The sequence below is a fragment of the Scatophagus argus genome, chromosome 1 (genome assembly GCF_020382885.2).
Source record: "Scatophagus argus isolate fScaArg1 chromosome 1, fScaArg1.pri, whole genome shotgun sequence".
Classification (NCBI taxonomy): Eukaryota; Metazoa; Chordata; class Actinopteri; family Scatophagidae; genus Scatophagus; species Scatophagus argus.
Window position 1 is genome coordinate 15575701 of NC_058493.1, and position 12811 is coordinate 15588511.

At 39.0% G+C, this 12811-nt stretch overlaps 1 protein-coding gene across 3 annotated transcripts; it reads right to left on the reverse strand.

Moving 5' to 3' along the window:
- Nucleotides 1-54: 54 nt before the first annotated feature.
- On the reverse strand, nucleotides 55-12284 carry znf280d (zinc finger protein 280D). Of its 3 annotated transcripts, none has more exons than XM_046386242.1 (18): nucleotides 12092-12284; nucleotides 8626-8750; nucleotides 8289-8500; nucleotides 8107-8206; nucleotides 7741-7965; nucleotides 7579-7653; nucleotides 7355-7461; nucleotides 6925-7109; nucleotides 4914-5071; nucleotides 4724-4824; nucleotides 4487-4633; nucleotides 3938-4072; nucleotides 3617-3852; nucleotides 2907-3047; nucleotides 2748-2816; nucleotides 2544-2659; nucleotides 2427-2451; nucleotides 55-1942 (listed from the first exon to the last, which is right to left on the reverse strand). In XM_046386242.1, exons 2-18 carry the CDS (start codon nucleotides 8741-8743, stop codon nucleotides 1546-1548), a joined length of 2547 nt encoding a protein of 848 aa, XP_046242198.1. In that variant the 5' UTR covers nucleotides 8744-8750; nucleotides 12092-12284; the 3' UTR covers nucleotides 55-1545. The 3 variants fall into 3 exon arrangements, with proteins under 3 accessions (XP_046242198.1, XP_046242206.1, XP_046242218.1); XM_046386250.1 differs by having other exon boundaries at nucleotides 2427-2448; nucleotides 12092-12283; XM_046386262.1 differs by lacking the exon at nucleotides 2427-2451 and having other exon boundaries at nucleotides 1756-1942.
- Between the last annotated feature and the right edge of the window lie 527 nt (nucleotides 12285-12811).

A 12811-nucleotide genomic window follows, 5' to 3' on the forward strand; every position in this document is an offset into this window, starting at 1 on the left:
AAGAGTGTGAAATAGTTCCCGTTGACACAACAAGACCAAAAACCTGCTTAGTGATTACCATACAGAAAAATAATACCCAAAGTCTCAGAGATTTATTTACATAACAAACAACAGGAAAACACTGATCCAAACCCAGGAGTATACAGATCTGAACAAAATGTGTCCTAAGGGGAACACTATATTTTTAGGGGAATGTATTTAAAGCAAACTCAGGATGTTAAATTTACAGAGCCATGACAGACATAGAAGCACTTGCAAACTTGTTCCACGGATACTGTATGTACAAGTGAAATCTCCTTTTAACATATCAACATATCAAGTAAACAATGACATTTTCATAACACAGTAAGTAAATAAATTGCATTGTATAAAATACCCCAGAGCTACAGGTTATTTCTTTAATTTAAATGCAAAATAAGAAGCAGCTTAATCAACCAGCAGCTGAGACATAAAAACTGGTTGACAGATTTCATCAAGCTGAAGTTTTGTGCTGTGTACCTTCACCATAGGTAACATATACAGATTTCTTTTCCAAGATGGTATTTTCATCAGTCAAAAATAAGACAATAAAATCTACTCAAGTACAGTGTTATATTAATTTTATTCACTCCACAAACAGTTGTGGTTCTTTTTCACCAAATGTTCTCTACCACAGCTGATGTTTCTCTCTTTTGTCAAGGTTACACATTTCACAAACCTGACATCTTTTTTTTTCTTAGGGAATAAAATATTACATGGGCTTTTATTATACATGTATTAATACAATTCTTAATGGTTTAAAGCATCTTTCTGAAGACTGGAATAAATGTTACTCTGGGGGTGCTAAAAACCAGCTTGTAACAATATATCTGTACCACATCAATTATTTCTGCTATAAACCATGAATTTCCTGTTCCTTTCAGTGATAATATGTTTTGTTTTTGGCATGGCAGCCTTACATTCAGTATAAGGGGAGCAAAACAACAAATTAAAGGAAGACAAAACTTAATGTTGTGGACTTAAAAATCCCAACATCCAAAACTTTAACCAGACTATTCCAATGAATAGTTTCCAATGTAAGGTCGGGAGCAGAGCCACATACAGTCCACTTAATGACAGAGGGGTTTCCTTCAGGTGAACATCAACCAGTTTCTGAAACTTTTCAGAAGTACAAAATGAGCCACAACCATAAGTTGAATCAGCAGTCTGGAATCTGTCAAGGTTCAGAAAAATGACTTCTGTTGCTTATACTTAGGAATACACACATTCTTTAACTATATAGATTATAGGGCAAATAAAGTTGTAGTGCATGTACTTTTATTTGTAAATACAAAGATATTGTACATCTATTCAGGGAATGGAAGTTTGAGATGAGAGTTAAAAAAGAAAAAACAATCTGACTTTTTTCGTTGAAACTGAATTACCAAACACATAAATCCTCAGGAAATACCAGCAGCCAAAGCAACATTATCAGACAGTCAATACTTGTTTGGGAAACAATGCTGAGGTTTGGCTGATGCGACTGTGTCTCATGGGTCATGCTCATTGCTTAGCTGATGCACAGGTTCAATCTGAATTAGTCTGGTGTTCCCTCATCTCATCCTCAGGGATGAGCCCTGAGACAGGGAGCTGCTCTCTGGCCTCCAGGCTCTCTGAGTCACCGACTGACTCATCACACAGATCTAAAACCCCATCTGATGTACAGGAAGTCGATGAAGCGGGCAGCAACGACTGCTTTAACTGTCCTTCAGAGGAACCTGCTGTGGCACGTTCCTCTTTGAAATTCTTTTCCTGATCACCTGCCGGTGACATCTGCTCTGCTTCTGCCTGGTTGACAGTAGCAACAGTGACACTTTGAGGTGTGACACTTTCAGCTTGTTTGAAGTCCATTTCCTTCGGTCTTTGAGCAGGTGCTGACATCAAGAAGTACAAGACTTTTGCTGGTTGCCCCAAGACGAGATGCCTAAAGGAAAGGAAGACAACATGACTGTAAAACAGCATCCCTTAGATTTACAGCCTTTAGCCATATGCTCTTAGTTAGTCAATCACACAGTCACCAAACAATATCAAACAAACAGTAAATAACAACAAAAGGGAGACTTTTTGATGAAAGCCAGTTGTTCAAAATCTGGCTCTTGTGTTGGCTGCTGTTGGGCTGTTAGTGTTACCATCTACGCCGCCGATGTTACTGCTTGATTCAAATATGGTGAAAAATAAAAGAATCTGATTAGGTGTTAAAGAAAAGTTCTCCATCTACATAGATAAAGACCTCAAAGTGTTCTAAGTGGTAAATGCAAAGATAAGAGGTGCCATCATAGAGACAAAAGTGCAGCAAAAAATAAAAAAACATGCGATTTTTTATTTGGTTGTCTACATTGTCAGGTGTTCTTTATTGATTAATAATAAACAGATGACAAGATGTAATGTGGGTAGTGGTTTCTACTCACACTCGATCTTTGGCTTTCATATCTGCTGGGTTAAAAACAAGAGACAACCTTTTCAAGAAACTTGTCACACAGAGTACTGGCCATGACTCAGGTGGTGCTAGCAGAAAAGGAACAAACCTTTCTCCTGAATGACTTTGCATGTGTGATTTGGTCTGTCAGTTAAATGTCTGGTCATCAGGTCACCTCCGGATGCGTCCACGAGGAGGTCACAGTTGAGACATACCAGGGTTAGTCTGGGGGAAAAAAATCTTCTATCAGGCTCACAGAAAAGAGAAAACACTCTATTCAATGTGGAGAATATAAATTATGAAACGCACTTACTTTAAAGCTGATGGATTTTTCTTATGATCCATTTTCTGAAATCTGTTTTTGGTTATCGTACTATGAAATCTAACAAAGACCAAAGAAAGATTTATCACAAGATTAATACACTGGCACTAAAATACAATAAATATTAATTGAGTTCAAATTTTTACTCACTTTATCATGTGATTGCCGATGGAAACTTTGCAACTTGTCCGATATTTACAAGCACCACAATTAGAAACCATAGGGAAATGAGAGAAGAAGTGGTCAACTTGTGAGTTGCATTCGATGCACGTGTAGTGCCCTCCATTGACTCTGGAAGTTACAAGAGCACAAAGCACAATCACACAGACTTAACATTTAGACACTGAAAAGAAGTCAAGAAGTCCTTGAGTCAAGTCAGATTTTGTGATACTTCAAACTCATCTTAAATTGATTTGATTTTTCAGGATGATATTCAGTTTAAATGAAACACTCCAAGTGTTTCAACTGATGACGTTTTGGGTCGTCTGCTGAGGGTCTGCCAAGTTCCTACTTCTATTCTAGTCTGAATTTCTATTACACCCCTACAATATCTTACCCAAGCTGACATCATGTGACTAAAGCAAGCAAAGATTATAGATTACTTATTTTTCGAGGAGGCGGCACTTTTCAATGCATATGTATGTTCAAGAGCCTCTTGCTTTTATTAAAATAAACAATCTCCACAGTGCAAATACTCTCATTCATGCAACAAAGTCATTTTTAAAAACGGTTTAAAAATGATTTTGATGTTGCACAAATTCAGTCTGGAATAGCAAAGAACTGTGTTCAGTTTCATGACAATGTAATTATCTATCGTCGCAATGTCACTGACTGAAGTGTGAAAAAGCTCAGTTGACAACCTGAGATTCCTGAGTGCCAGATTGTGTTTGGAGGTACGGCCATCTTGCTTCCGGGTCTGAGTTGTCTTGAGTTTTCCTGCTCCAGAGCTGTTTGATTTGGACTTGGATACACTGACCAGAGGTTTAGTTTGTTCAATGGAACTTAGCGTTTCTGGACTGACAATAATGCCAGATCGATCAGGGGAGGAGAGTGGTAGTGCGGGTGTCTTTCCGACGAGGGACGCTCGAATGGTCACCTGGGAGGAGAACACAAAATTATTAATTCTGCATTAATATAAGAATAGCTAAAATAAATGCTGTACTGATCTGACAGGGTCAGACCTTGGTTCCCGGAGGAAGGCCCTCCAAGCCTTTAGGTTTTCTGAAAGTCTTGTGGACGTGAGTCCTGTGCTCCAGTTTCTCCTTGTAGGTAAGGAAATTCAGTCTGCATTTTCCACAGCGATGGATTCCCTTTTTCTGAAATACAACAAACAACACAGTGTAGAACCAGAAAAAAAACATGATGAAGAAGTGCGACTAAAGGCTAATTGCAGAAATGTTTCACTGAAAGAACAGAACGAGTATGAAAGAAGCTAATTTCACTGCTATTAATAGAAAGGCAATTAACTCTCTTTGGTTACAGCTCTATCATGTTTATTGCTCCTTTAGGGCAGGTGAAGAGAAGCAGGTTGTATTGTCAGCCTTTTATATATTACAGCAAGGTGCTCAACAGACAACCAAATGAATCCAGCCTCAGAGCTGGAGTGAATCATACCAACCAAAAGTGAGCTACAACTCTAGCACATAGAATCAAAAGAATTTTTCAGAATGAGAAAAATGTTGGCTTTTAGAAAGGCTTTACAACAAACGAGATGAAATACAACAACATACCTGATGTTTCATGTAGTGTTGCATGTACATATGACTACTTCGAAGAACTTTGAGACAGAAGGGACAGAGCAGGTCTTTTGTGTTTTCGTGGACACTTCGGAAATGTGTCTCCACGTCTGAGAAGAAAGAGGACCGGTAATTGCAGACCTGTGGAACCAGTAACACAGAACTGCAGTATCAGTGAATGTTTTCCTTGAAACACTAAACCAAACCACGCGTTAGTACGAAGTGACAGACCTGGCACACATAGGGCATCTCCCCAGGCTTGTGGTTGTCTTTCATATGCTCCAGGAGAACTTGCTCCGATTCAAACGCCAGCTCACATATCTTGCAATTGGCTATAAAAGGGGAAAAAAAGAAAATTGCAAATAAGTGTTTGACCGAATTGTCATGATATATCGAGGTGTTTAGACAATTCATGTCATACTTGAGGATTCGATTGGGCTATGAGCACTCTCAATATGGCACTGCAGCTGGAATGGAGTCATGTATTGTCGGTAGCAATGCTGGCAAGTTGTGTGACTTTCCCAGCTCTCACTGTTCTGCTTTTCCAGCTCAAGGTGGTGCTTCATATGGTTCATGAACCTGCAAGAGAGGGGACGTACACAGACATGTCACAAAACTTTGTGTATGTGATTTTTTTTTGTGTTTTGCCACAGACATTATTAATCAGACAAAATACACACATTAAAACAAGATCAATGTTGGGTAGTGAGGAAGAAATTTCATATTCATGGCCTGTGTATATGCAGTCATTATGGTCCAGGTCCCATAGGTTTAAAGATAAATGAAGTGCTCCTCTTGCGCCTCACTTTCTAAGCATGTATAATGGCCGTTATAATATCAGCAATTATGCAAAGATTTTTGTTTTGCCTAATGATGTAGTGCTCTGCAGCTGTAACTAGCACCTCCACAGCTACCTGCCATTGCTGCCCTCACAAGCCATAGCCCATTTTTCAGCGGGCACATTCTGCTGCCTCAGCTCCCCTAATAGAAATTTCTAAGTGGATGAACTATGACCTTGACCGTGAGAACGCAGTTGCAGTACAAATGTGTTTCCCCATTAAAAGCAGCTTGCAGAAGCTTTTTTTCTGTGCAAAGTTATTTAATCAAAGGAACAGTTCTCACGTCACCTAAACTAGAAGTCATTTTTCATCTTTAGGCCCATGAGAGAAAACAGTCTGATACTGTCATCCATCTGAGGAGAAAACTGCAGTGAGGACCAAGGAAGACATCTGCGCTTTCTGTACTGACACTAGACTGATACCTTTTCAGCAAGTCCTTCAACATGCAGCATTTTCATTACTGCATGTTTTTAAAAGGGGACTTAATGTAAGAAAATATCTTCCTTGTAACATTGCATTCAAAACATGAATGGTACAATTTACAGCAGCTTTAAACAAACATACACAAATATCCAATGGGCCCTGTGTTATTCAAATTCAAATGCTTAGCAAGTGACTTTAGAGAGAAGCCTCCAAACAGCAGGACAACAACAACAGGCTACACATGGGGCTCCATATTTCAGTTACCAGCAGAGCCCACAAAACAGTTAACAAAATGATAATACTATGTAATACCCTGTTTTCATTCTGACAGCAGAAAAATGTGAGAGATAGTGAGATTTGGTCATGTTTATCTGCTGCCCCTTCATCTCAGTGTTCCCGGGTTGCTGATCTGAATCACATGTGACTTCTGTTAATAACTGCTTGCAAATCTGGAACACGTCAGTGTGAGCCCTAAAACAGAATAAACCCAAATGACAAATGTTCTGACACAGGCCTGTTTCAGTCTGAATGCTAGCTTAGCTCAGGAGTTTTAAGCAGAACAGTTTTAAATAAAACCATTAGGTAAATGTTAGATACAATGTTGAGGTCACATGTTTCGCTCTCTCTGCACCTTAAGAGTCTGTTCCAATAAAATCACAGATCTGACAACAAGACTCAAACGTGACAAAGCCCAGGTGACACAAAGAGCCTGCTTCATGCAGGTAAACCGTTCTTAATCTGCTCACACATGCCTTGGGTGGCTGAGATCAGCTGTAGGCTAGCTACAACTAATGATTACCTTCCTTATTGATTAATCTGTCTATCATCTTATTGATGAATATGTTCGTTGTTTTGTCTGTAAAACATCACAAAATGTGTATCCGAGTTATGTAGAGTCCAATGCGATGTGAAATCTTCAGCTGTTTAGTTTTGTTCGACCAAGAGCCAGAGATATTCAGTATAAAATGATATAAAACAGAAAAGCATTAAATCCTCACATTTCAGCTGCTATAACCAGAACAAATGTGTGCAGGCCAAAACTAACTGATTACGAAAATAGTGTCAGGGCAACTTTCTGTTGAGTGACTGATGATCGATTGAACATAGTCGAAATAAACATTTACAATTACCCTGTTATGTTACTGAAAGCAAGAAACCACATTCTCAAACCTGATGTTGTTCTTGAGAACTTTCAAACAGCTCTGACACTTGAAAGTGGTGTTGGTCTTCTGCATCTCTTTCTTCCCATCTCCATCAAACTGGCCGTAATAAAACTCTGAGACCAACATGATGCGCTTGTTCGCAGTCACGTCCGGGGCTGAAGGAGCTGCACTTTCCACTTTTGCACAGCAGCTCTGAAATAAAGTGATGCTTTACATGAATAACTTTGTACTGATGTCTAATTTGTTAGGCATACATTCAAAGAACTCAAGAAAACAAAAATAAATATGGGGAAAATAACAAAAAAATGTTCAAATTTAATTAGCTTAAATTAAATTAACAATTTCATCTGACCATTTGGTTTTACAGCTTTACTTGTATATTACATTTAGATGGTAATTCACATACATGGACAATATTTCACAAGATTTTTACTCACTGTCACATGGCACCTCAGGGTCTCCTGCGTAACAAATTCTTCTTGACACTTTGGGCACTTTTTCTTAAAAATCCCATTTTCCACTGGTACCATTACTTTTGTTGACCCTAAAGAAAAGCAGTGATATGTTACAATTAACAAGCTATAAAAACACAACAAGATTATATTTGTGTCATGAGATCATAAAAGAGCATGGTTAAAATTCTGAGATAAGATAAACGTACCCAATTCAAGCTTGACTTTTTTTGCAGCGCTGTCTGGTTGCTGTTGTGGCAATCCTCGTTTGACTAAGATTTGATCTGTATGAAGAAAATGCATTTAGATTGCCAACTTGTCTTGTTATACAAGTGTAGTAAAAGATCAAAGCATTATGTTACGAAAATGACCTTTTGTATTGCTGTTGGCCTTCACAGGCACAGAAATCGTCTGAAGAGATTGTGAGTTGGAGCGGTTGGGCTGCGTCTGATTAGACTGAGTTGTATACAGAGCAGGGCTCTGGACGTTGGACAAAGTGACGATATTGTTGCTGATTTGTTGCACCTGAGGCCTGTGGACAGCACCAGGTATTACTGTGGCGGGAGTGACATGCTGAAAAAGCTGCTGCTGACCAGCTGAAAGACAGAACAAACAAAGTCAAAATCAAGAGTAAGATTAAAACTACAAAACGTGCAATGAAGCAATTTTTACTGCACAAAATCAGTGAGAGAGGAAACACGGCTTCGTCGTCACAAGTATAGGAGACTCAATTTTACCTGGTACTATTGTAAATGAAGTCCCAAGAGGATACTGGGAGCCGAGAGAGGCAATAAACTCACTGGTATTTGCTAATTGTGGAGAAGTGACAATAAAGCCCTGGAAAGCAAAAAGCCACAATAAACGGTTATTTGTTATTATTGCACATTATTTGCAAAAACAGTTTCAATATCAACAATACCTGGTTATTGACGATAACAGGCTGTGGAGTCACTGTTGTTAGGTTGGGGGCTGCAGTCACTGCGTTCACTGCATTTCCAGTGATACTCAGTGGCAGCATTATTTGTGAGGAGGCAATGGCCGGCGGAGGAGCAGTGCGCTTTACTTCTTGTTTCTCTGCACTGTTTGTCTGAGGAGGTGGAGGGTTGGGCTTCCCATCCTTTTGATTCTTAGCTGCAGTATCATACAAAACAACAAAACATATTTTTTTTGACAACAAACTTGCTTGTGGACCTTAAACATGCATAATATTAGGTGTTTAAACAATTACATATATTTAAAAATGTGCGATGACATACAGAGCACGCCGACAAAAATGGGTTCATCGTCGTCATCGTCTATCAAGTGAACTTCAGGAACTTGCTTCTGCCACGGCTCCAGCTCCTCCTCTACACATTCCATAAAAAGTTCAGACATGGTGGACCTGCAACAATAGAAAAACACAATATGTAGACAGCATGAACAGTACATCTTCGAGTATTTTAAAAAAAATTATGTACTACTTCACACCAGTGATCAAATATATTTTAAAAGCAAATTATTTATATCATAAAATGAATTCTTTGGCATCACGGTGCAAAATTAACACCAAACGCCAAATATGGGTAGATTTTCTGTTTGGTGAGTCAAATTCGCAAGGCTGAGAAACGTTTTCACCAAAAGAAACATGTGACAAAACTCTACTGCGTTGTGGTAAAGAGTTTTTGTTACGTGACACAGCAACTTTCTCATTTTCAACCTTAACAGGGTATGATGTGACACTGGAAAAGCACAGGTGTAAATGATGAAGCTAACAATGCCTGTATTAAATGGAACTATGGTTTCAGGGCTCCATGACTGATGACTCAAAGTCACATAAATAATAATATTAGTGACGGCTGTGCTTTTTTCGTATGACAAGTCAAAATGTCTGCTGTGAAAGTGAAATGGCTGCTAAATGCTGTATGTCTTGGACTGACTGCTGAATATGTGAGGCCCTGATACAATAATTACATTTTATCATACACAAAAAAACACATTACTGGGAAAATCACATTATGGTTTGTAATCTGAGCATGCGTTTACATGCTCTGCAATAACATGGTTACTGAAAAACCTGCTTTTCACAAACCATCAGTGAGATTTCGCCACCATCCATTTTGATATTCTTAAACCAAGTCTGGCTGGTAACGGTTGTGGTGATACATGCAGCTTGACTTCAAAAACTGAGAGTGGACTATGTGAAAAGTATAACCAAAACAATCAACTGAATGACACAAAAGTCCCCACAGAGCTGAGCAGAGGCCTGTACTATCATGTGGGATTTGTGGTTAGTGGGGTAACTGCACATTCGATCCTGGGTTTTCAGGGTTACAACAGTGGTTCACTTCTTACAAGGATACATCACTGTAATAACTTATGCTGCACACCTAACCTGTGTTGGGTTAGAATAAGACTAAAATTGCAGCAAACAAGCCATGACAATTAATCTAAACAACACACAAATTTAATGAAATGCACAATATAATTACACTCAGACCTACTCATGCCCTAACGATGGGGCAGTGAGCTTATTAATTTGCACATTCACAGTCTGTAATATTTTGTCAGCTGGCAGCTGCAACTGTGGTGCTTTTAGTCTGGAGTGTGTGCTTAACTTCTTTGCATGTCTAATATTATAGGTATAGTAAAATATACCACTTTGCTGCCAGTAAAGTTGTCCATATTTGCAAATGGTCAGTTGCTGCAAACACCATGACAATGAACATGACAATGGCTACACTGGGAAATTTTGGGTTGACTTTAACAACCACCTCTGCGTGATTGCAGTTGTCAGGCTGAATGAAATTGCTTTATAGTACTTGCTTTATAGTACAGACCTCAGGACCACACAGTTGGGTGATAATTATCTGTGTGCTCATCGCTACCAGCTAAAGCTCTCACATTACATTTGTTCCATTGTCAATCACAGAAATGCTGAAATAATATCACAATATAAAGCTGTTACGGCAAATGTGTTGCCTACAGCTGCCTATTTACACAACAGGCTGACAAAGAGTAACATTCATTTAATTGTAGTCGCCTCCTTTAATGCTTCTTTACCACCTACTCCTGAGGCAAATATCCAGTTCAATGGCTGATAAATTCACTACTATGTTCACCAGCTAGTTATTAAGTCTGGCTGTCTGTCACTAGGTGCTGGGCAGGTATAGAACAAATTACTGTGAAATCATGCATATAATAACAGTCACTTCCTGGCAGACATTGTAGTGGTTGATCGGAATTGTGGAGATATGTTAAATTGGCATACTATTTAAATACAGTGGCCTGATATGATATTTCCACTGTGCTTACTATACGCTGCATGTAGTGTAGTGCTTTGCCAGCATCTTTAATAAAGCAAATCAACCCAGTGGTGCATCTCACTGCCAGTCATGCTAACTGCTACTACTAGTCTGTTGTCCAACAAGTAAACTGGGTCTCCAGCCCTACGTTAGTGAATAAGTGTTAGCGTTAGTAACAAGACATGACAGCAACAAACATGCAGACTGAATGTGCACATTTTAGGTTAATGAGATATATTCGCTGTGACATAACATCATCAATGTGACATGGGTTTTTGTCTCAGAAATTACTGCAAACAAGCATTTTGAATAGTTCTAAAGAACTGTTGTCAAGCTTTTTCTATAAAACAAAGCTGCCTACTGCAGCCGAAACAAATGTAGAGAGCCGTGAGAGGGAGACCACAGAGTTGGGGGCCATAAAACCAAAATAATGAGTTGATTGACAATAAAATACTCTGTGGAGCCGAGGGGAGCTGCAGAGATGGGTGATAATACAAAGTGTGGTCAATGCTATAAAGAACATCCTTCACTTAAAAGACAGTCATTTGATGCACTGTTTAATTTTAAAATACTGATTATTGTTACTTCGAAAGTCTTGGAATAAAGTAAATTTAATTTCTGACAGCCATCCAGATCACATATAGTCATTACAACACTGTATGAAAATGATTTTCTAAGAAAATAAATGCAACACAGCAATATTTCCGAAATCAGGATCAGAATCAGGGTTAATTGGGGCCTACGGATAATTGAAACAAAGCTTTCCAACTGCCGTCCAAGATGGCGACAGTCAAACCACTGGCCAAGTAAAAATACAAATTCAGTTGAAAAACAGAATGAACTGACATATGTCGTCATCATTCTCTTGTCGTTGTCAGCTAATGTGTGACGCAAACAAACCTGGCTACACCCATTTTATATCGAAAAGTATAGATGAGCTAATCTGAGAATGTAAAGATGCTGATATAGTTTTATGGTAACACTCAAATCTTAAAATGTGTTAAAACCTAACTATTAGCCTCCTACGAAACTCTTAAGAGTCACCAGATGAACTACTACTTACTATCATTAGCAAATATCATGTTAGCGTAGCTAGCACTGATACCAGCGCTGCATATTATTGTGTTATTAGCTTCTATGTCCTTTCCAACAGGATGAAGCTAATGCTAACAAGCTAACGTTTATGATTTGCATTGGTCCTGCTCCTCAACTGCGGCAGTGTGCAACGGCATTACAGCACCACGTACAACATCTGATTTCTAAAAATTCAACACATTTTATCCCCAGTTCATCCTATTCTTAAGTTTCAAGAGTTATCGGTTATCGATTCCCCCTATAATAACATTAGCCAGGCTCCATTAGCATGTTCACATCATCCAGCTGGATGTCAGGACAAAGACTGCACTCAAGAGTTTGGTAAAGGGTTCGCGTTTCAGCCTACCTCTCTTGCACCCAGCCCTTGGGTTTCAAGGCAGGGCCGTGTAAAGACAGCAACTTCAGTCCTTTAACCTGCAGACAACAGAGTTTAGACTGAACGAGTCCACTTCACACAAGAAGGGGAAAAAATCGCTGGCCAAACCAGACATCGGAAACGGTCCGACTGTCTGGACCAATCAGACTACCGGACGCATTTCTGTGCATCACTTCCTTTATCTATTTGTACTACTTCCTATGCTTCCTATTGACTATGAAATACGTTTGCCCATATCTCCCGGAGCTACCCCGTATGCTGGATTAAATACAATGCTGTATTTGTATTTCTGTATTTGCAGCGTTTTCCTTCTGCATCTGTTTTTCTTAAGTGCAGCGCCTCTCTGTATATGCAACGCGTTTGTACTTGTCGGCCACCGTAGGTTACTGTCTTAATTAAAGTAACTCATGTTATGGCCCCCCATTCTATTCAATAGGAACGCACTATACAGCACAGTCACAGTGAGCTGTTTACGTACATGGGTGTAGAGTGCAGTGGTGAATTTTTTTTTGTTGAGATAATAGTGTATTTTTCATGAAAGGAAAATAATACCCCCACTGGCGGCCTTTCATATTGTTTTGTTGCTTAAGAACAACGTTGACAATATTGGGAGCAGTGATCCTTAATACTACATGTTTTCTTTATCATTTTAATGTGTCAAAAGTCAATACAACAACTCAAGCATGTTTA

Coding starts and splice junctions, on each gene's coding strand:
- znf280d (XM_046386242.1), bottom strand. CDS start 8,743: ATGTCTGAACTTTTTATGGAATGTGTAGAGGAGGAGCTGGAGCCGTGG. Junction 7,462..7,578: donor AAAAGTCAAGCTTGAATTGG/GTACGTTTATCT, acceptor GCTTTTCTTTAG/GGTCAACAAAAGTAATGGTA. Junction 1,943..2,426: donor ATGAAAGCCAAAGATCGAGT/GTGAGTAGAAAC, acceptor CCTTTCCTTTAG/GCATCTCGTCTTGGGGCAAC.